This window comes from Strigops habroptila, chromosome 1, assembly GCF_004027225.2.
Source record: "Strigops habroptila isolate Jane chromosome 1, bStrHab1.2.pri, whole genome shotgun sequence".
Lineage (NCBI taxonomy): Eukaryota > Metazoa > Chordata > Aves > Psittaciformes > Psittacidae > Strigops > Strigops habroptila.
In genome coordinates this window covers 114,625,393-114,650,018 of record NC_044277.2, presented here as the reverse complement: position 1 = coordinate 114,650,018, position 24,626 = coordinate 114,625,393, and the positions used below count along the sequence as shown (strand labels likewise).

Here is a 24,626-nt window from a genome sequence, read left to right as displayed (position 1 = left end):
ATGGCTTCTGGCATAACTTCAAAAAAGCCATAAACCGTTCTACATGATGTAGCTGCCATAATCAGCTACAGAGACCGCATCCAAATAAGTAGGGTTGGGAGAAAAAGCAGCTTTATGATCGTCTTCACCAAAATAACTTTTGTAAAAAATATTTGTGACCACAAGCTGAAACATCCATTTCCCCAACCACGTATTGCAAATTTTAAAGAAGTTGTACTTCTCGTTAGTCAGAATATTAACATTAGTATTAGGACATTTGGAGTGTTAACCTTATAGTCATAATTAAAGCAGCTGAAGTATTTGATGGTTTGGATTACCTTGAAGTTAAAGATGATTATCAATTCTGAAACAGATTTTATCAGTAGCACACCGATAACATCGTAGGTATTTATCAACATGTTATATGCAGAATAAGAAACAGACTGCTTTGTATTTTAGCCTCCAGAAATCAAGTACCAGGAAAACTGGATGAAAGCAGATCTTTTCTATACAGCTGACTTTGGGGGCAATTGAAAGAGAGGTATTCCATCTTCCCCCAGTATGTAAGTGAATTCTCAAGTGCACGTGCATACACACAGACTTGAAAGAAGTTTTCAGTGTGTCAACAGCCTTACTTAGACCAAGAGGTGTAAAATGCTGCAAGAGCACTGTTACGGAAACAGGTGATTGCTAGGTATGAAAAGCAGAACTATAGGAATGGGTTAGTGAATTTGTATACTTCCAGAAGTGGGAACTGAGGAAATTAAAACCTCTGCAGAGCACAGGGCCTATGGATGAACGGTGCACCAAGACCACTCTGAATCTTAGCCCAAGCTATGGAACAGAAATGACTGTGTACTTGTCCTGGTAGCAAGCACATTGTAGGCTCTGGATTGACTTTTATGGTGTTTCCATAAAAACTTACTATTCTTAGGAGCAGAGTTGTGTGCTGCTTATGGATAACCTAAAATTGTGCATTTGATTTTCCCCCATTTCACTTTGGGATCTGGCTTACTTATTCTGGCTATGAAGTATTTATTCAAGGCCCACAGCAGACTGGCAGGATCAGACTTGTCAAAATGTTCTCAAAGCTTGCAGCATGAAGCACAGTGACATTCTACAAAAGGCAAGCAGGCTGTTTGCTGCCTTAGCTTGCGACACACAAGAAATGGAGAAAGGTGGGCAGAAACAAAAAAAACCCCAAAAAAATCCCAACATATTTGTTATCAGAATTAGAAGAGTTTTTACCTCCTGTTTTAACAAAAGAAAGGAACTCCCAAGCACAGTCAAAATACACAATATCAAAACCCAGTCTTGACTGGAGGAGGGGTGTTACATGCTTTAACTATCTTGTGCTCTTCACAAATGCTGCTGTTATGACTCCCACCATTCCTGCAGAATGTCACTACTCTGGTCTCCCAAGGATGTAGGCAGGTCCAAATGGGACAAAAAGTCTCTGGTTTTGCACATGTCTAAGCCTCTCAGACGAATGTGGTGCTTAAGTGTATGTGGTCCTTCACAGATTGGTATGAGAGGGAAGCCTACAGCAAACAAAACAACTCAAACCACAGTCACACACCAAAGTATGAGAGAGCAGAGGTAAAGGTGCCTGTCAGGGGTGAAGATCTGGGAATGGTGGATTCTCAGCCTCATGGCTAATCATGAAACAAGAGTGGAAGTCAGAAAGACCAAAATCAGGGGGAAAAACCCATTCATGGCTGATCCAAAACAAGTATTTGCACTTCTCAGGGAAGACAGCTGTCACTGCACCCCTCTAGCATACCAAAAGGTAGGGGAAAGCCTGACCGCTTGGGGCAAAGGCTTCAGGAGGCTGAAGCAGCTGAGAATAACAACTTGCTCCCTCAGCCAGGACCACAGGGTGCACACCTCTCAGGAGACTTGCAGTATTGTACACTATTTTCCAAGGATTAATCAGATGTACTCAAAGTGTATTGTGTTTGCCTGGCATACAGGGGGTTCAAAGAGGTTTTAGCACAAATCAAGACTGTAGTAAGTCATTGATATGGCAGCAGTTTGAAGCAAAGGTTTAAACAAATCTAAGTATGTGTTCAAGGAAAAGTGAAGTACAGAGCATTTTGAGGCATGAAGGCATCTTAAGCAATTTGTCTTGTCTGCTTGGCATAAAGCACACGTTTTCATTCTCCTCTCCTAATAAAACCAACAAACGTACTTCTTCAACAAACAGCATATTTTACAGTATATACTAAATCTTTTTACTTTTTTGACCTTCTGAGTAGAATATGAGGCTTTTATTTGAGTTTGATGCAAAACATCTCCAACTCTTTACTCAAGACACCTGCATTTAATCTATGAATATTCTTAGAAGTTTCTTATACTCTGGAAGAGAAGGCTGCAATCATGCAACTCAGATGTGATTACCAGTCTAAATCACTCACCAGGTCACATTTGCTGTGATAGCCAGGATCTGTCATATGGATTCCTGAACTGATTTCAACCTACAATTTAAAACATTGAAGCAAGTCAGGAAAAACTAACTGCGACAAGAACATCTGTCAACATCCCACATATACAGAGGTCCTGAAGATACTCAGTACATGTCTACATTATTGACTGTAGTATAATAGAAAAATACCCAAAGGAGGCTTAAATGAGCAACGTTAAGATACCATTAACAGTCAAGTGATGACTTGGAGCTCAGAGAAGGCTCATTTATCTAATGAGAAGAAGTTCCCAAAATAAACATAGTTAAGAGGCAATGATGAAAACTGAAGTTTGCATGCCAGAACCCACAAGTATATCAAGAGGTTTCCCGATATAAGTTGGCACTTAATTAACCCAGTGACACAACTTAGTGTTCCAGTTCAACAAAATAAGCATATTCAGGACACTCTAATGTTACTGAAGTTTTAAGAAGTTGGTGGATGGGAAGTGCTCTGATGAAGAGAGAGAAATGAAGCCAAATCCAATAGACATTATTTTCAGTTGAACAAATTTACAATTACAACTGGTTGAAATAAACACCAAGAATTTCTTTCAGAAATTTCTGCAGAAAACTAGTTTAAAATCTCATACATTAAATTACTTAAACACTAGAGATTGCTTTTTCCTTCTCCTGCTTTTCTCCCCTTCTATATCCATTCCCCGTACCTTCACTTTCTTATTTTCCTTTCTTTTCTTTACCTTTCCAGTAGAAAAATGGCAAAGGGGAAAGTCAGAGCAATTGTCTTCAAAAAAAGATGTAGAAACTTTTGAAAATACTTTTTCTACAGTTCTTCCTTTAGAGAAAATGCTATATAACCCAAGGTTATATATATATATTTTTGACAGGCTTTTACTTCAAGCTTCTATGAAAGCCAGGCATTAACACCATTCTAGCAATGAAATTACATCCAGCCTTTTAATGCTGCTTTCAAGTGATGCCATTTAACAAGATTGCACTAGACTGTCTAGAGAGCAGCTAGTTTCTCTTCTGAAGAGCCTAAAAACAAACGATACAATCCTGCAGGTCGCAACATGCCTGCAGAGCTCCAAAGAAGGCCTGAAGAAAACTACATGAACTGCAGCTGGCCAAGAAACTGTTTTAGCAATAACAATTCAATTATTTAATGCAAACAAGTTTCTTGGATCCCTTTTTTGCAGACATTTGGCTTTCCTACATCCATAGCCAGACAGTGAAAGACAGGTATAGAGCTAGTTTGGAACTCACTCCCTACCTATTTTTCTGCTACCACACTAGTGCAAACACTGCCACTACCAGTTAGTATGTTTGGAGCCTTATTTTAAGGCAGACCCTCCAAGCTGAGGACGGACAACTAGGCCCATCCAAGGACGATGCTATTGTTTTCACCGGTATTTCACCAATACTTCTCCTGACCTTCCTCCGATTTTCATTCTTGGTTAATTTAGGCTATGTTAACGACATCTATAATCCCCTTCTTACAGTAATTATTCCTTTGAGCCCTTCAAATCAGTAGAAATGCAATTGATGAAAAACATATCAGTTCAAATTTCTCTTTTTTGCTTTCAATGAAAAAGGCTGAAATAAATACCAATTTGGTCTCATATTGGTTTTTGGAGGAATCCATTTCAAAATTATTTCTAAATGGAGGTAATTTGACAGCACCTTTCTTTCATTCAGATACAATGAACAATAACGCCTCTGAAAGGAAGAAACGGTTTTATAATTTAAAATAATCAGAAAGAGTCTCTACTGAGAACACGTGAGCTTTAACTTGCACAGACCCTGACAAAAGCATACCTGTTCCACTGCAAAGGTCTGATCAGGATCCCCGACAACATGAGAGCTTCCGTGTACAGCAGAGGCTTTATGAAGCACCACGGCAGGACAAATTTCTTCTTTTAAAAAAAATGTATTCTCATTTTTCTTCTCTGTATTACTAAGGTGGTAGCAACAACTAAGATAAACTGTACTGCTCTTTTTACCCAAGTATTTATTAGTATAGTAGCACCAAATGCAATTTTCATCTTCTCAGATCTACAGTTACAACAACGGGAACAGAAAACAGGTAGACTAGATGAGCTGTAGAAATGTGTACTGTTACTGTTCTTGTTTAGTTTGCCCCTTCAGCAAACACAGGTAACTAATTCAGATAATGACTGTGAAATCCTGGCCCCAACAGAGCCAGTGGTAAAAATTGCAATAGCCGCAATTTGTCTTACTCAGCATGGAACAAAAACACCAATGAAGACTTATCATTTTCTTTATTTCAGTCAAGTTCTTTTAAAACATATTACAATGTAATATTAACAGAGGCAAATGTCTGAATAGTGTTTTTAAAACAAGGTAATATTTCAAAGTAGCAAATTTCATAAAAAAGCACCATTTGAAACTAGTGTAGTTTTCACAGTGCACTGCAATCTGCAGAGACCACAGAACAGAGGAAGCATCCACAATATTAAAATAGACTTAACATATTCTGCCCAGTTTTGACTTCACAGACAGCATAAAAAATTTGCATAGGTAATAAAATATATTCAGGTAAAATTTTTGAATTTGCAAAGTGTTTCACAATACAAAACAATGCAGTTTTTTGTAAGCCAATTGGTTTTCCTCTTGTATGGGCAGCACTATACAACCTGAATTATTTTCCTCCTGTAATGGTCAATAATTACAATAATGTAATTATTATGCAGATAATGTGTTATGCACATTATCTGCATAACATTAGTGAAACAACCACCTGCCTTCCTGGATGTACTTACTAACTTAACTTATACTCTCTGTATGGTTAGGTTCTGCCAGCCTCATACCTAGTCTATTACTTTATGAATACCTCTATTGGAAACAATCTCTGGCAGAAAGAACTGCAGAGACTTTCTCCAGCTATTTTAACCATATTCATGAATGTGGTATCAAAAGACAGAAAATGAAAGTTTTTAAATTAATTCCATACTTCACAGTATTATATTGTGCTATTAATAGAAAGAAACCATATTAAAAAAATACAAAAGTTCAAAAGTTGTAAATATAATTAATAAGATATACCTGTCAATAAAACATGCAATTTATGACAGCAAATGGGATAAGTGCCATAAAAGTAGCATTCATTGTACATTATATGATTCCTCTTGAACTTTATCTTATTTAGGATCATAGTGCACCACTCAATGTTGCATGGTATGAGGCAATATATATCATTTTCACAGACACAAAGGCTATAAACTATGCCATCAATTAGGCTATCATAAATCCACACTGACTCCAACACACTCCCTCCAAATTTATGTCACTATAACCACGGTCAGTGAGTGGCCTGAACTATGGATTCAGGCTTTTCTGATTTTCCAAAAGAGAGAGATGCAGAAAAGGCTCAAATGATCAGCCTTTTCTTGCTTGAAATAAGGCTAAGGTTGCTGTAAGTTGCAATTACTACATATTTAGTAGACCTTTTTTTAATCATGTGAATACCTTTAGCAAATACATTAGCAAAATAGTATTAGATGCATTATCACCACCAGATGGATACAAAATTGTGCATTTCTGCCACTGTGCATCTAAAAATCTACTCTGAATTTAAAGGTAATTACAGGCACTCCCCCCAGAATCCTCTGCAAAGATTTACTACACTGAAGAATTCATACTCTGAAACCTCTCTTAGTTGTAGTAATGTTCACTTGTACCTCCGCGGTAGTTTCCGGATTCTTTAATAATGGTGCATTTAAATGCAGGTACCACCAACACATGCATATTACAGGATCTGAGTATCAGTCTCTTCCACAGTCAAGCAATTCTACTGGTATCACAATCTCACTCAAATAAAGCATACTCATACAAATCATAGCATTATATTTGCTATATGGTATATATAGGCAAATGGTTATTATATTCAAGTACATCTGCACTTTGCTAAAAATGTACCAGATTATGTCTAACATCAGATTCTGGTATCTGCTACACAGGTTTAAATCTAAAATGACTCTTAAGTTGTCACTATTCTGGGGAGTGAAACCTTTAACACAACTTCATAGCTCAAAACAGCAAAGGAAAATAAGGGGTTATGTCTGTGAGAAAGTGACTTTCTTAACTTCCTCAAAAAGAAAATCATAAGTGTATCATTTTGAGCCTTCTCTAACATTGTCTTCCCCTGAAATATTACCTTAGAAATACCCAGGACTGCTCCCAGCAGGGCTCCTCTTACATCACATGCAGCCTTCTACAGAAAGCAGACGGACATATCAGAAAACTTTAACTTCTGTGGCATTTCATCTTTGTAGACTTCCAGAGTGAATTACCCAGAAAAAATCCTGTGCTTCTAGGCAATGCAGCTCTTCTGTGTATCACAGATACATGTGCTCTCATTCCAGAAGTCTTTTCACTACCACTACAAAATATCCTCTGTAACAATAACAGTGTTTTGCAAATGTTGAAGACCTTTAATATTAGCTTCAATGCATCCTTCATTATGACCTTGTGAGAACAAATGAGAGCCTGGCTACACACAGGCACTGAGACCCCTGTCACAGACTTTGGGAACACCATGATTGAACTTACTATGGCTTGCATACTTATGCTGACTTACCACAGTGCCCATCCTATGATGGACTGCTTAGACTTTGCAGCTGAAAGCAAGGAAAACTACTATTCTCTCTTTGGAACAGGAGAGCAATTTGTCCAAAGCCTGCATCTTTAAGTAAACTCTTGAAGAAAAAACAGATTATGGAAAGACAACTGCAGTTGTTAAGGGCAGAGTTATAAAGTTACAAGTAAAAACACAACTGCCAGATAGAAACTTTGCATTTGGGTTCACTCTTTTACACAAAATTATAGGAGACTATACAGCAAAAACAGTGTGACAAACTCCAAAACAGGTGAAGAGCACAGGAAAGTACATATATTTTAGATATAAATACTCAGGCAGACAACTACGTTAAAGTTATATCATTTGTAATATTCCTTCTTTCAGTAAGGTTGATATAAGGCAGCTTGCAAGTCCATTATTAATCTCCCTCTTCTATAATAACATATGTGACATACATCTATTCTTTAGCAGGGATGGTGAAAGAAGACTGGAAAGAGTTGAGCTATGTGACAGGGCATACTATTTACTCCTAACAAAGGAAATGAGGAAGGAAAGCGAAGTAGCATTTGTGGAGGAGAAGAGAGGCAATGAGAGAAAACACTCTACATAGATTAGAAAAAGAACAGTTTGATGGAAGAGTTGGAAGAAGACAAAAATCAGTGTCACTGAATACACCATTTCTTTGAACTGGGTGATTTAACAAAACAAAACAAGAAAACCCAACCCTTTTTACCTGTTCAGCAAAATAAATATGCTTGTGAATGGTGTTCCTTTTTGGTCAGAAAAATATTTTGTCATTTATAAGAAACAGAATAAACATTTAATTTCCAAACAACTCACTTTCAAGATGTTCTTTTAATACTCTTTTTTTTTCCTCTTATATGCTCTTAGAATAGACTTCCTGCTCTTTCCTCTTATATGTTTCTTAGAATAAACTTCCTTCTCATCCTGCAACTTTTCACTGGCAAAACTATAAAAGGGGAAAAACCTTTGCATATTACTTAAATGAAAATTATTCCCAAATGAAATTCAAAGAGTCATTAGTTCCAATGTTTTCATGGTAAAAACAATGTTCTATTTTTGACCAAGGTCCATTTCTATATTAAGCATGTATATTCAAGTGTTACCGTTTTATAACCTCTAGTTTAAGGCATGTTCTCTCCATTTATAGAAAGCATATTTTATAAGATGTAGACAAATTAGCCTTGAAGTGCATTTCAACTTGTTATTAGCCCGTTGCAATGAAGAAACTGAAAGCAGGTTTTCATTATTTGGCTGTGCTGCTTTCAGTTGCAGTACTAAAAGGTATGTATTAACCTCCACCTGCAGTTTTTTTGTGGTCCAGAAATAACCGATTTTAAGACAATGCTTTATTAAAAATAAGAGAGTTTGATCTGAATTTAAGGTTCCTCTGCCTGAAGATGTTAACAGAAATAAAACCCTGAAACACGGAAAGCTCTCTTTTCTTACATACTGATCATTCAGTTATGATTATATTTAAATATTCCTAAAACTGAGAGCATTTTAGTGGGACAATCTGTTCATGCCAATACAGTATAAGGCATCGAATATGTATAGAATCAGAGTGGAATCCAAATGCAATTTAAACCCCAGTTCCATGCTAACTTCACTGTACAGAAATTAAGATGAAATCCATAAAATAGATATACTGGTTCCATGTTCATGAGTGATCTGATTGATCCTTCCACGCACACAGTCAAGAGAAACTGATATCAGTGTTCCGTTACGTACTTCAAAAGATGCACGGAGGGACACACTGGTCCATATGCTTCCCTCTGGCATCTGTCCTCCAATCTGCTGAGCAATTGCTGTGGGTTGCATGTGATCCATGGTCAACTGATTGAGAGTCATTTTGAGCACATTGCATGAGTGGATTAGCTTTAAGTTAAATGCAAGGCTGGCAACCCCCTTTTCAGTAAAAACGAAATACTTCTGAGCAAGCTGTCCAGAAGAAACCAGCTGTATCTGTTTCTCATTGGATGAGACCTGGGTGAAATCCAGTAATTTGTTTCTCACAGCTCCAGTAGGCAGCCCTGTAACAGAAACTGTGGCCGATATGGCACTTGAAACTGCTGAAGGGATCCAGATGAGGCTAAACATACTAATTCCAGAACTATCTCCAAAATACCGAACATTGCACTGTGCAGGAGAAAGTATCTCAAAGCTAATCAGATCTCCAGAACCAACTTTTGTGGCCCCAGAAGCAGATATTGATGTGTCTCTGTAATTTACCCCAGATTTAAATACATTCATTAATTCGCTGTTGCTACCATTCCTGTTGATATAAGAAACTAAGGAGAAGCCCTCCCGGACACATGTATGACCCATGGAATACAATGCCTGGTGGAACACAAATTTGACAACACCAGTTTCAGTGAACTTTATAGCTCTGCCATCATGAGATAAACTTAGCATGTAAGGGTCAGAAACAGAAATTATTTTAAAGGTAGGTCGATAGTTGGTTTGGTAATGCATTGCTGTTGACATCTGTGCACTGAGTGCCACAGCACCCGTGTCATGAGACAACCAAAACAAACTGAGTGGGGTATTAAGATCATAAATGTTTAAGTCTTTACTTTGATTGCAGAATTGATTTGGGCTCCTCAAATAAATAGAAAGAGTTTGGCTGGGCTCCACTTCAGCAGCACCACTTAAACTAGTGCTCTGGAAATACCTTCCTTCTGGCTGCTCAATGCGAACACCGCTCAGTTCATAGCCTTCCTCACTGCCATTAAGCTTTAAGGAAAGTTGCAAAAAATTCCTGCAGTTGTGCTTTACTGCGAAATTGAGGTCAGTCCACAGCAGACCGTGTTGCCTGAATACCAGGTTGTTATCTTCAACGGATAGGATTTCAGAGGGAAGCTTCCCTTTTATCTTCAAGTTCAAGCCAGAGTAGACCTGAGAGATGCCAGACTTTACATAGGGTAGAATGATGTTTGCAGCCCAAGACTCTGCGAGCTTGTTTTCACTGGTTACTGAACAAACCGTGTCACTGACAGTGGAACAAGGCATGGCCACCATTCCATCTTCACATTGTGAACACGCTTGGCATTCCTGCATTTCCTTATTAAAGAAATACTCCTCTCCACACATTCCCAAAGCTGCATCTTTCTCAGCAATTCCAAGGCATCGGAAACCACCTGTTCACAGGAAACAGACAATATTTTTGTCATACCTGTAAAATACTAAAAATAAGAACTCTACAGATCCACATATAAAGTATCTTTGATAACATATCTAATCATAAAGGAGAAAACAGATGACAATTACGATGTTAGATAACTTTGTGCTATTAAAGGAACCTCGATGGCAAACAGAAGAAATATTAGGCATAACTCACCTTGTCCAAGCCAAGTCAAGTGGTTTAGAGTGGGAAAGGAGTTACTACATAAAGGCAATTCTAACCAAAACCCGTAATGGATCAGATACAATGACACTCCTTCAAAGACACTCCCTTCTCTGAGGTAAAAGACATGGTGACTAACTGGTGCACTGCACAGCAAAGATATTTTCATCTAATGAAGAGTTCTCCTATACAATGTACACTGTCTGCCCAGCTGTGTTATGGGGTAGCACTGTTACAGCTGTGATTGCTAAAGCAGTGCTTTTCAACCCAAGGGACATAGACCCTGAGTATTCTGAGCACAGTTTTTAAAGAACCTGCAATACATAAATAAAAAAAGCAGAACTGCAAACAGCAGGGTTAAAATCATTATGCAGAAGTCCACACATTTAAAAGGTGGAAAATGACTGCTCTAAGACACAAGACAGCAGTGCTCGTGATAGTCTAAAGTTAAAATAAAACACTGCTGCAAACAGTAAAGAGAATATCTAGAGGTGTCATTTGAAATTACTTTATTTGACATGAAGCAGTTTTATGCTGTTAAATGGTACACCATGACCTCAGTGGATCAAAGAATGCACACCCAAAGAGGAGGTTTTAAAAACAGTCTGTAATTTTCTATGGCAATTTTCCAAGAGCACCGCCAGCTGCCAATGCCTCCAGCTGGAGCAGCTGGTGCCCAAAACCTTTGTGCATGGAGCCTTCAGGATCTAAATCAACACACAAGATTTGAAGCACCCTAAAGAATAATCATGTGCAGTTTGTGCCTTAAAACTTAATCATTAATGCACTCACTTCTGCTTTTTTACCACCACAATCAAAATTCAATAATCATCTTTCTTATTGCTCTTCTTAAATATCCTTTACTGTCTAAATACTGTGTTGCACGTTTGCTTTATTCCTCATCTGGAGGAATATATTTGGGCTGGGATCTGCTCTCAGACTAGAACTACAAGCATTTGACATGGATTTCAAAAGTCATTTTTCTCCATCGCTAACCCCAGGGTGGAGTTGGTTATGCAGACTGCTATTACAGGCAGAAAAGCACAACACACACTGCAAACTGCAAGACAGAGCAGTACAGATGCACCTTGCCCATAAGGGAGGTCAGAATGTCAGCTAAATATCACTTCTAAGACTACATTATTCAGCAGAGAACACTAGGCACTGTTAATTTATACAGACTTCATATATTTACCCTCATATCTTTGTCTATTTATGTTTCATTCACTTAAGCAATGATTCTCCACTAACACTGATATGTAGGACTACACAATTTATGATGTGAGAACATTCTTCGAGGTCAGGTATCATTTTGCCTAAAAAGGTCACTGCAGAGCAGTAAGATGTTTCCATTTGAAAAAAAAAAAAGAGTCAAGAGGAACTAAACACTTTGTTAACTGTTGAAAGTGTCTGGCTTTTTTTATTTTATTTTTTTTTTTTTAATGAGAAACAAACCCCAAATAAATAAGATCACATTTTTTCAACTTAGAACATTCTAGAGGGAATACAGGGGGAAAAAAAAAAAATCCCAGACAAGCTTTCCTTTTGAAATCAATTTTAACCATGGTGCAATTGCTCACACGACACTTCTTAACCAGTTCTACTTCTCAACTCAAATACAGCCAGTTCACACAGCAGAACCAGTAATGCCTAGAAATAATTCTTACGCTATTTGGTTCTTTAAAATATTTTAATGTGTATATAAGGATCTTTATAAATATCAGGTTTTACAAATACATGTGGTGACTACTCTCACCAATTTGCTGTCTGGTCTTTTGTTAGTTACATGTGCAGCAGGTGTTCCCCCTGCACGAACTTCAAATAAATGACTTCAAAGCAGCACACAGGCCACTTTATACTGTGGACACAGTGGCAAGAGCAGCATCCTATCCTTTGTTCAGAAGAGGTCTAGCAGCAAATGATAGCCAAACATCAGAAAGCCAGCACAGCAGCATGCTGCGACAGCTTTCCGCTTCTCTGTACTGCCTGACACCTCTTCCTGGCTCCTGCTCTGGTCACTGCTGCACCTGGTTTAACAGTGAGCAGCCCAGCTGTACTCAAGCTGCTTTTGTGAAATCAAGTATCTCTGCAGCACATACACTGGCCCTTGCCATTCATGGATGCCAGGCAATTGCAAGGCAGTTAGAGAAAGCCACGCATGTATTTTTGTGCTGTCACTACTCATGACTGCCTGACGCAAAGGTGACATTCAAGCAGATTCTAACTATGACCCTCTGTGTCAAATTTGGATCATCACAAATCAACACAGCTAATTACAGATCGGGGCTATCTGTCTAGGTTCTCTTTACTCTTTCCCCAGTAAGTTATACAGTAAGTACTCTTTAGCTTGCATAGCATTCTGGGGAGAATGCCTTTGATTCCACCTGGTGGGTTCACACCAAAGATAACAGTCTGACTGCTCTCCCATGATTGTCTAAGAAGGAAGTGATGCACTGGACTCCATTTTCACTGATTAGGTAGTTCCAACTGTCATTGCTCCTTGACCACTAGCATTTAATCAAGTAACCTAAAAACTCTCATCGCAGATAAAAGCAAGAAAAAGTGGAAGAATCATAGTACCAACTAGGTTGGAAAAGACCTTCAAGATCAAGAAGGTATGATGCAGAGGAAAGTGGAAGGGTAAAGAAAGAGAGGCTTCTAGTTGTATGTTTCATTATTGTTATTTGCTCTGTCACCCTTCACACTGTACAGTGAACATGAGTTGCTACAGATGCAACAACCTTTGCGTGCAGCTCAAGAAACCACATACAACATCTGGAACTCATATGTCAGATCACATCGCTATCTCCCCTACATTACCCAAAACAGACATTCAGTTTCAACCTCCCTTTTGACACATTAATTGCACTTGTATAGGGTAATGAGCTATCATGAACAGACAGGCTGAAAGCAGCAGTCCTCTCCAATAAAAAAATAAAAGAATGCTCTCTCTTCCGTGTCAGACAAGGATGACATTGACAGGACATTGATTCCTGATCCAAGTGGTAGGAAATAGTTTGCTTTCACATCTTTACAAACCACCATTAGAACTGGGAGAGGACGAATCAAGGGAAGAGCCCTTTCCTTTCAAATACATTGCTACTGCTTTCTGTGGTCTGACACACCACCACTATCCATCTGCTTCTTGGCAGTATTTTGCCCTCACTTACTTTCTTCCAGCAGCTGTATAGACCCACTCTTGGTCTGGGTCCCTCCCACCCAGAACCCACTGAGTAAATTCCTTCCCTATTCCAAGCCGCAGACTAGAGCAACACCAAATGACTACCACATTGGTGATTCTCCTTTCCTGGGGCTGCGCTTCCTTCCACAAAACCACCAACTCAACCAAACCCAGTCTCTTACTAGAGAAGAGACAAAGCCTTACACCTTTCCAATGCTCTGTCTCAAATTTTGTGCCCTAAACTGTCTTGCCTCTAACTGCCCACCACTACGGCTGTCTAAAAGTGTCACCCTCTTCTATTGTAAGACTAATGGTACTTTCTCTACAGCATTTACCACATCAGGCAACACTAAGTGCTCTCTTCCTCTAGTAATCTCCAGTTTCCTGTGGTGTTTGTTGTAATACCAACCAACCCACCACAGTTCCTGCCCAGAGGAAGTAAGGACAAATATGAGAGACCATGTTTTCTTTTAACCCTTTCCTAGAACCAATTCCCTCCCACTTTTTTCTCCACCAGTGGCAGGGTGCAAATAGTACAAAACCACTCATAATCAGCTGAAAACAGACCTTGCCCCTCAGAGAGGCCACTCTCTTTTTACAGGTAAGAAGCCTAGAGGAGGAAAAACATAAAACCTAATAAGCCCTCCCTTGGTTATTTGACTAAGAGCCCTCAGTCAGAGGTCACAACTGGTGAAATGATCTATTTGATCACAGAGTTCCTTTCAAGCAGTTGTTTTGGTTTTGTTTCTGACCAAAAATTAGGAAAGTAGAAAGAAACCTAGTACCTAGATATAATTTGCTCAGTATGTCTATTAATTTTGCTCTTTTGTGTCTGGCTGTCATAAGAAGTAATGAAGGCAAAGTGTGCACTACCGAACTCAAGTCAAATCTGTTCTTAAATGTCTGAAAAATTCCCCCAAGGCCCTGCACATGATGAAACTGTTGACAGTTCCTCAGTATTTGATAATATTGTTACAAAAGGAGAATAAGATTGATGGAAGGAGGCCTCATAAGAACCTTCATTAGATCAAATCAAATATCTACCCCAGTGCAGCAGAAGGAAAATAACAACTATTATTCTCTATTAGCAGTAATAGCTTTGATTTTGACCCCATTTGCACCAACATAAACAAGAAGTCAGCTCATAAGTTAAAATTACAACCAAAGCATATAAAACCCTATGAAAATACGGTAAAAGGGACCATCCAATGCTCCTAGTGGATATTATGCCCTAAACAGCCTACTGTCCACATGAACTGCTATCAATTTACATCTGAGTGGTTTTCAACCCCTTTGATTCCATCAAGGTGAGCATGTTATTTACAAACATACAGGCCTCAGTCCTTATTTGTGTCTCTGGCCTGTTCCTTGCAATCTAATTGTCTTCATTCTTTAATTATCAGAGAATATAACTTACCCGGAGTATTCAGGCATTTTATCCTCTCACCACAAATGCTTGGAGATTCAGTGCATTCATCTCTGTCCTGAAAATCACAAGAATCACATTGAAACAATTTAATGCAACAACTTTAATTTGAAAGAGGCACTTCTTCAGCGTCTGTGACTGTCATCTGTCAGAAAAAGGCATATGTAGGGATGGAGAGCATGATCCCATAAACATGCTGGAGCAAGACAACTTGTTTTGGATTTGTCACCTGTTTTAACAAGGTATTCAAAAAGACAGTGTCCACAGAGAGCTAGTAGTGTGAAGATAACCAGCTAAATGCATTGGCTGTATAACTAACACTTGTTACAATGCATGAACTTTAAAACAGTGCCTCAGGGACGTTGTAACAATCGAGAGAGTGTTAGAAAAGGCTGTTAAAGACATTTAGTCTAGTAGGAAGGTGCTAACCCAAAAACACACAAGAAAGGTAAATGATAAAGCAGTATTTCCTGTCAACAAGCCCTCCTTTCACCCTACAACAGGCAGAGGGGAAAGAATAACAGGCTACATTTGCATTTAAATGCTAGCATTAAAGAAACCTGAGACTAGCAGAGAGGGAACCGACAGACTCTTTCAGGTTCTCAATATCTTGGGCTTAGGTCACTAGCTGTTCGGGCTTCTTTTGAGAACTGTGGGCAACATTTGGCAAACAAGACAGTGCTTTAAATATAGAGTTCTCCATATATTTTAGGACTTCTAAATGAGAGAAAGTGATAAAGAACCATCTTATTTTGATTACATGCTAAATTTGTAGTACATAATAAAATGCCATCATAAAAAGTATTAAATAATAAAAGCATGTGGTTTATATTTTTATATGTTTGTATGTTATGTTTAAGCTGGAACTAGTTTTTACATTAGTTTTAACTGACAACTTTTGTTTCCAAGCTTATAAATAAATATCTGAGCTCTAGCTTAGCTTAGTAAAGCTTTCCTCTGCTTTTCAGAGATATCTGGAAGTTCCTGTATAAACAAATATAGCATGCACAGGTTTACATGTTTTAGGATGCCTTTTCCTACCATGATGAAAAGAATTAAAGTCCTGCCAGCTGGCAGGTTTGTGAAAGCATCACACCCAAGAGGCACAAACTAGTGTCCCATTTAGAGCAGCAAATGGTAAAGAGAAAAGCCACAAAAAACTTCAGGTAGACTTTGAAGTGCCATGGACCCATTTGGTAAAACACATGCTTCCAACTGGATCTCTCTAGCTCTCCAAGTAGTTATTTCCAGAATGCTATCCCAGTATGTCCAACACAATACTTCAAAAGCAGTAACTTAAAGATACAAAACTATATTTCACCTGGCAAATCCGATCAGAGTTTGCAGAACACTCAGCCATTTGGAAAAAGCCAGCAGGACACAATGTGCATTTTTCACATTGTGATGGTGTCTTTTGGAAATTGCAAAATTCATCACTTTCGCAAAGGCCACAGTCCAGCAAAGACTCCCCAACATTAATCACTTTCGCATCCACTTCTACCTTACGCACAGAGTATGACTTCTGGAGCTGATTTCTGACCTGGTTCTGAAGTCCTTGAAGATGACTTTCAAAATAATTTTGAATATCTTCTTGCAAACTCTGAAATGACATTTGCTTCACCGTATCAAAAAGCATGCCATATTGGACTTTGATCAGATCCATTTGCTCATACATTTTTCTTTGCTGTTCAAGAATCTCCCGTTGCTGGCTAACCAGTATGTGCTGCTGTTCAGCAAGTTTTTGCTGCAAATCAACAATGATCTGCTGTTGGCTTTTTAGCATTTCAGTAAATTTCTCATGCCCTTTCGCAAGGTGCAGCTGTAGTATTAAGGCATCTTCAGATGGCACTTCATTTTCTCCTGAAATACAAATGATAGATTATTGTTATTAGAAAAGTAACATTCTAGCTTGCACTATTATCTCTTTAAAGGCATTAAAATTTTTAATCAGTTAATGAAAAGTCTCGGTAAATTCCAGTCATGATTATAAGGTGAGTTCCTTTACTATCTTTGTAGCCCTTACATGGGACCACAAGCTCTTCCATTTCATATGCAACATTTATAGCTGTAGACATTAAAAATGTCGCAATCAAGCCTCCTGCTTCAGGGCATAAATTAATCATCACTGGGTTTCAATAACAGATTAATCATTCCCATGTACATGTTCAAATACAGTAAAGAGTAAATGGTCAATTTTCACTGTAGAGGTGATAAAATGAGGTGATAAAACTTGCTGAAAATACTAAGCTATTAAGGGTAGTAAAAGTAAGGGTCAATTGCAAAGAGCTGCAAAAGGAGTCTATGATACTGGGTAGCAGCAATAAATAGCAAAAAAAAAGAAAATCAGAGGAGATAAAGGTGAAATGAGGCATGCACTAGAAAAAAAAATTATCTTTTTTTTGTATCAGACGTTGTACTTGTAGATTATTACCACCATTTGGACACAATCTTGAGGTAATATATCTAGATACAGCTGATGTTGGGCTACAGAGTCATGTAATCATCAGTTCAGTGCCCAACAGAGGTCAAAAAAGGCAAATAAAATGCTAGGCCTAATTAGAAAAGGAATACATAACAAAAGCAAATGTATCATTATGACATTATATTAATCAACTGTGCACCTTTAATACAGCAAGCAGTCTTGGTTCCCCATCTCAAAAAAGGGCATAGAAGAATTCAAGAGTTCACAAAAGGGCAGCAAGGAAAATCTAATGTATGATATTGTTACAACCTGAGAAAGTACACAGGACTTTTCAGGCTTGAGAGAAAAAAAAAAAAAGAAGAAACCAAGCAACTGTGCTGTATTACAAATGTCCTAAAGAAAGTGGATATGTAAAAACTCTTCACTCTTTCTTCCAATACAAAAATTAGGAGACATCAAATGAAAGCAGCAGTTTCAATACCTGTTAAAAGTTCAATCAGGTCCAGAAAGATGCTCGCCCAGTATGTAACATAAAATCATTTGGGGGCTAAAGATACACAGGCATCAATCAGGATCAGGAAATCTGAGCAACAAACTATCAGAGCTGGGAAAATGATCTGGGCAAACATCAACCCATGCTTTCCACAGTATCCACTGCTGGACACTGCCTGAGAGAGGCTCCTGTATCCATACAGTCATTTATCTGTTCTTATGTAGCACTGAATTTTCTTCATTTAAGTGCAGAACATCACGAATGAAACAATAAAAAAGACCAGAGTCAGTCCCTATTTATGGTTCCTAAAACATTTTGCTGTTCAGTTACTTTTATTAACAGCATAAGGCACACATTTTTTTATACTTTATTTTTTTATTTTCAGTATTTGCTTAACTATTAAGGTAGTTTGCATGGTACTGGATTTGAAGAAGTAAAGACCAGGATCCAGGAAAGGCCACACTCCCCATGCAAACCGGAAATGTCTGCTAAATTATACCCCCAGATCTCCTTCTGTCTAACATGAACAAGTAGTTCTGTGAAGAGCAGAACCAACACCATCTGATTCTCTGTGAATTCGTGTCTTCCATTTGACTGGCTAAATAAGTAGCACTACCTTTGCCACCGTTCTTCTTCAGAATACAGAGCCACAACCAAGCTACTTTTGTCCTTCCACCTGAAAGGATTAAAAGCTAGAGGCAAACTTTCAAATCCTCATATTCCACTCTCTCCTCTCTTTAATCACCTTTTACTAAGTTTATACAACCTTGCCTAATTTTAATACCTCTGCTCGTTGTCAAATTTGCCTGACACCAGCCCATAGGTTTGACAGATACTGGGCAGCAAGACAGTTACAAGCACACTGGGATTGCCTATCAAGATTTTTCATCACCCTACATAGGCTCTATTTGTGCTTGAGGCTGGAAAGACATAATAAATTTCTTTTCACAAGACTTTCACTCTCAGAAGTTTGGCTTACAACTGAGAATACAGGCAGAAGAGCGCAGGTCTTTGCCAACTATTTTCACTGTACAAGTGACAACACAGTACAAAAGGACTATTCCATGTATCAGCAAGAGTTACATCTTCAAAGCAGACAAAGTCTGTGAGGAAAAGGACAGCCCTTACCTAGCCAAATAAAGCGTATGCATCTAGAAAAATTGCTGATGAAAGCTGGCATATTGAGGCTTTAGGTACTATGTTGACTACTGTTACTTAGTTGGGTTCTTGTAGATCTCCCTGTAAGTTTTCTGTGAGGGACTTCATCCTCTTCTCCTGCATTAATATGATTTCTTACAAGCTGGGATCACATGTGAGAACAGGGCTCCATGCGAGTACTACAATCCAGTTATTGATAAATATAATATAAATGTAGTAAATAATGAGCACAATATTCTTACAATACCAGAAAACCTAAAATCTAAATGTATTTCCCTAGGAAACTGCTACGTAGTACTAACAGCCATCACATTTACTGTCAAATGAGCTGCAAACATCTGCCTTTATCAATAACTACTGAAACAGACACTTCCGACTTTAAGCTTGAAATGTTAACAAATTCAGATTTGTAAGAAACAAATAATAACGAAAGTAACATGTTTAAGCTCCCCCTTTCTAGGCCTTTTGACCATCTTTCTCAATGAAAAAGGGAAAAAGAAAGAATCTTCACAGAGGTGAGGAAAGTCCAACTGAACCACTTAAGTCAGCCCAGGGAACTGTCTCTGGAGAACTGCAGGAGGGATATAGTCCAGGATATATTACCAAACCACTTTTTTCCAAAACCACTTTTCCTCCAGTTCTCAGTGGCTGAGATTCAGGGACCCATGACAGTAGCATTCTGAATGATTCCAGCAATCACAAATTTATAGACAGGGAGAATACTGACTCTTCTAAGACAGAGTTATCGGACTTCTCCCATCCTGGGAATCTGGGCTTTTCTCACACACACAAGCAAAACTATTAGAGCAAAGGCTAACTGAAGTCCTGATTAAATAAGAGACATAAACTAGAGCTTATTTTTAAGCACATACTTAAGGAGCATTGTCTTCAACCAGTAACTGGCTGACTTACTGGCAGTAACAATGGCTGTAATTTTAAGTACTGACTGCAGTGAAGCTTACTCATGTGATGGACCAACTTTTTATTACCTCTGCCCTAAACAGCCTTCCAGAACTTTCTAACAACGGCCACATTCCAGTCAGTCAATGTAGTGTTACTCCCTTTGGCTGCCTAAAGCTCAGCTGGTGAGAATATGAGGCCTTAAAAATACTTTGTGACTGTTTTCTTCTCTTATTTTTATCCATTTTGTAGTACTACGACTAAACTTACACTTACCAGTATAAGAGGCCCTTCACTGCATAGTACAGTTGGTGCTACTGGCAGTTCACAATGCCAGAGTGACAGCATAATAAAGCTCTTGCTTGTAAAAGACTACTGAAAATAAGCTACATTCAATTATGCAGAAGGATTATCTCATTTGCCAAAAGAATTCTGAAGTTGAAATCTAAAACAGCTCGGATGCACTGCCCCAAATGTGGCCCTGTTTCTCTCCATCAACTACATAAAGTTAAGTCACGGTGAGCATGTCAGATGGGGATGTCTACCGCAGACGTCTAAAATTATGAGAAGAATTCCACTGTAAGTGATGTTTACACATTAGTAGATGACAGGATGCCAGCAATCCCACTTAACACCTTTCCACATTGCCCAGACAAGCATCAAACAGGTTCTCCCACTAGCAACACTCAGATGTTCCCATGATCACCGATGCAGTATTATTTTCCATACACAGGCACGCCATACACAGCCATGGCAAGGTCTGTTTTGCAGACATCTGCTCCATGCTTCCAGGATCAATCCATGGCGCAAGAATAATATCACACAAGAACCGCTGCTACATTTCCCCAGTATGCCTGGAAAGACCACATCATCCTGAAGGCATATTGCATGGACAAGGTAGCCCTCAGGAACAATCTGACACTGCAGGCAGTCATCCTACTGTGAGGAAGGGAAGGTGAAATCTTACTTGGGACCCTCTGATGATGCCAGTCACTCCTGGTAACCAAAGGGGAGGAAAGCTGTGGGCTGCAGGCACTGCTCAGTGCACAGGTAGCAACAGCATGAGAACCTACAACCTTATCCACCATGTTTGGAAGGTATGAGATATGGCAGCTGCACATTATTTCATCCAAATGGAGGTGTTTGCAGCTCGAGAGAAGTCTGCCCAAAAGAAAATAACAGAAAGATGTGTCTGATCGGAAATATGAAGGATTTAATGGCAATTAATGAGCAAGAAGAGGAATGCAGAGGTATGCAAAATAAGACAACAGAAACAGGTCCTGTGCATTCCTTCTTTTGGGATGCCAGCCTTTCATCTGAAGTAGGGTGTACTCACAGTGCTGCTGAGAAATAGCAGTGACAATCTTGCAGAGGAATGGGCTCATCTGATTTGCAAAGGGAGTACAAGTCTGCACTCCAGCATCTTCACCTGGCCAACAGAAGTGGTGGTTCAGCTGCAGTTGGCAGGAGTTTTCCAGACAGTAGCTGTGGTGCTGCAATACTGGCTGAAAAGACGATGAAGATGTTAGTGTGATCCCCATAGAAGGGCTGTGCTGGTTCTAGCAAGCAGCTGGTGGAGAGTAATAGTCACTTGCCTTGTGCAGATAATCCTGCAAACACAGACACAGTGCTGGAAATCAGCTAGAGCCCCCGATACTGGCCTGTATCTTGGAGGGCTGATACCAGGCATGGTCTTCAGCAAGTGTCCAAGTAGAATGCACCTCACATGAACGAGGTTACAGCTGGAAGACCTGGTGGAACCAGAGACTGGGCAGCGCAGAGTGATCCTCTAAAGATAGGTCCTCTAAAGATAGCCAAAGAATAACACAATGTTTGGAGAAAGAAGTCATGCTGAGCTGGATGCTCTTTGTAAGACCTTCACCGAGGTACGGTATGTCTGCTTTCAGCACCATCCAAGAAGTATTAGTCTTTTCTGTCCATGCAGAATGCCCTTATTTGCCAGGGCTAGAGACAGATTTTGATAAGGACTAAGAAAATGAATACCCTGGTTCCTTTTGCAAAAGAGAGGCACAGCAGTTATGACAACAGTGCAACGAGTATGAACAGAAGCAGAGAAAATGGAAGTTAATCACACTGACTTCTCTAGTTTCTGTCCACCTTTGGTCATGGAGCATACAAGAGGTTCTGTAAGATATCTGGGAGCAGTATTAGGCAAGATGAAGGTAGACATTGTCACTGCACTAGGCACAAGGGGGGTTAAATCTCAGCCTTGGGACTGGAATCGACACTAAGTACAGGCGTCTGCTTTAGAGAAGGTGTCACTTCACTAAGTAGACATTGGTGAAGAGGCTCAGCATGCGCTCTCATGTCTGAAGTGGCCCCAGCCCTCAGATCAGCCACACAGATGTGACAAAGTTTGAATAAGCTTCTTCATGCCTCCCATTAGCTTTTAATGTCAATGAGGAACAAAACGTCCTTCCTCATACATTTTCTGTCTTTCAGACAAGGCATTAAACCAGAACCCAAACTGCTTTGTTGTCATTAAAGATCTGGTGGAGCTTCTCACCTGGCCAAATCCACGTATCCCAGAACACCCTCTGCTGACCTGTGAGTATAATCATGGACATACCTGGCTTCCTACAGGAATACTGAACTAACCAGAGCTGTGCTCTCGTCCATTGACAGACAAGTGCTCTGAATGAGTTGGGGGGTTTTTTTAGTTTGATATGGTTTGGTTTTTTTTTTTCCTGGCTATTACAGAGAGACAATTTGTCATCAGCAGCAAGTTTCTTAGCAATGGCACAGTCCATTCATCCTGGGTGTAGAACATACTGAAGAGCTATACAGTGTCACTATAAATTAGAACCCCCATAAATACCTGACTGTTAAGAGAGAGATAGTTAGGGGTCTTACACTTGTTTAAAAATAGCACTAAAAAAGGTTTTACCATGAGACCCACAGCCAATGAAACACGTGCACATGGAAGGGAGATGAAGGGGAGAGCAGACCCAGAGCAGCAATCCCTACACACACCACAAAGGCCAGCCTCAGATTTGCCTCCTAATTCTCCCAAAGCGAGGAGGTCTGGTGTACCCGCACAGGCGCCTTGTGGCCGGGCTCCCAGAGGTGCTCAAGCCGCTTGGCTCAGCGGACACCTGTGAGACCTAGCAGCGCCCGGCACGGCACACTGAGCCGCCGCGGCCTGCAGGAACCCCGGCACCCGCCGCCCCGGCCCCCTTGGGGCGCCCCCCACCTGGCTTGACGTCGCAGGTGAGCTGCACCCCCAGGGCGCCGCCGCCCCGCTCGGAAGCGGCGTAGGTGATGTCGTCCCCCGCGAACTGAGCGGCTCTCTCGGCGGCGCGCAGCAGGGCGGGCTCGGGGCAGCTCTCGGCGGCGACCGCGCAGCCCGGGCCGCGGGGCCGCGGCCGCAGGCGGGGCAGCAGCCGGCACTCCAGGCCCTGGCAGTCCCGGCGAGTGCCGTTGGCGGCGCAGTCTCCGCCGCAGAAGGCCTCCGGCGCGCCCCCCTTGGCGGTGGGGTGCGGGGCGGCGTGCGGCGCCTTGCCCTGCGGCGGCCGCAGCGGCGTGGCGGTGTGCAGGAAGGAGCGCGCCGGGCGGCCGGTCCTGCCGCCGCAGCGGGCCCCGCGGCAGGGCGGCGGGGGAGCCTCGCCGCCGCCGCAGGGGGGGCCGCGGCAAGACTCGGCGGCGGGGCTGCCCCCCGCGCACAGCAGCGAGAGGCAGACGCCGAGGCAGCAGAGCTCCCACCACAGCCGTCTCCCCAGCATCTCCAGCCAAGCCTGCAAGAGAAGAGAGGCCGCGGCTGGTCAGGGGAGCTGCCCCTCTCTGCGGGGCGGCCCCAGCCCGCCGCTCCTTCCGACCTAGCCCGGGGTGCGCAGAGCCGCCACCTCCCATCCCTCTCCCCCTCGGTTTGCAGGTCCCGCCGGAGCATCCCAAATCCGGGAAAAACTTTTCAAGCCCCCCGCCCTGTCCCGTCCCTCCCCGGCGTAACCTGCGGGAAGGTGCGGGGCAGCGCCCGGAGCAAGTGCGGCCTCGGGGCTGGGCTCCTCAGGGCGGCTGCCCGTAGCGGGGACTGACCTCCTCCGAAAGCTAGAGGGGAATGGCAATGTGCAACATTCCTGGGGCTTCTTTAGCATCAGATTTCCCAAGCGCCTCCCCTCCGGTCCCTCCCGGCTGCCCGGGGCGGAGGAGGGGGCTGCCGGCGGTTCCGCCGGGGTCCGGCTCTCCCGACAGCACTTCTTCGCGGTAAGCGTTATCCCAGGGACGCCCGGCAGGGATAGGAGCACGTCTTAAAAGGTTGGCTTTTATTCCGAGTGTTTCTGTTTCTCCTAGGAAAAAAAAATCAATAAATAAATAGTGACCCCAAAACAATAGGAATGAAGTACATGCGCGACGCAGTTTGCAATAAAGAAAAATCCACCCGGCTGGAAAAAGTTATTGGTAGTTGAGATTTCTTGGTTCTCACTTTGACTGTCAGAAACCACGACGGGCAGCTGCCGTTTTCTGAGACTACCTGTAGCGCAGCACTAACTGAAGCGGAGGGCCAATTTTGACTCTAAATCAGCCAGGCAGCCGTGGTGATGTGTGTTGCTTTTTGATAGAGCAGCTTTCCCACACGCCCTCAGGCAGCGCTCACACCGGGGTGTGAGAACCAGCGTGCCTTTCAAGCGCTCCAAGGCGTGAGAAACACTCCACAGCTGGA

General features: G+C 41.1%; 1 protein-coding gene across 2 annotated transcripts; it reads right to left on the bottom strand.

The window, feature by feature from the left end:
- Positions 1 to 4,664: 4,664 nt before the first annotated feature.
- LOC115616992 lies at positions 4,665 to 24,308 on the bottom strand. Of its 2 annotated transcripts, XM_030506954.1 has the most exons (5): positions 23,916 to 24,308; positions 23,163 to 23,703; positions 16,297 to 16,835; positions 14,967 to 15,033; positions 4,665 to 10,162 (listed from the first exon to the last, which is right to left on the bottom strand). In XM_030506954.1, exons 2-5 carry the CDS (start codon positions 23,689 to 23,691, stop codon positions 8,643 to 8,645), a joined length of 2,655 nt encoding a protein of 884 aa, XP_030362814.1. In that variant the 5' UTR covers positions 23,692 to 23,703; positions 23,916 to 24,308; the 3' UTR covers positions 4,665 to 8,642. The 2 variants fall into 2 exon arrangements, with proteins under 2 accessions (XP_030362814.1, XP_030362803.1); XM_030506943.1 differs by having other exon boundaries at positions 23,163 to 24,071.
- Positions 24,309 to 24,626: the final 318 nt, after the last annotated feature.

Coding starts and splice junctions, on each gene's coding strand:
- LOC115616992 (XM_030506954.1), bottom strand. CDS start 23,691: ATGCTGGGGAGACGGCTGTGGTGGGAGCTCTGCTGCCTCGGCGTCTGC. Junction 16,836..23,162: donor CACCTGCGACGTCAAGCCAG/GTGGGGGGCGCC, acceptor TTTGTATTTCAG/GAGAAAATGAAGTGCCATCT. Junction 10,163..14,966: donor AAAATGCCTGAATACTCCGG/GTAAGTTATATT, acceptor TCCTGTGAACAG/GTGGTTTCCGATGCCTTGGA.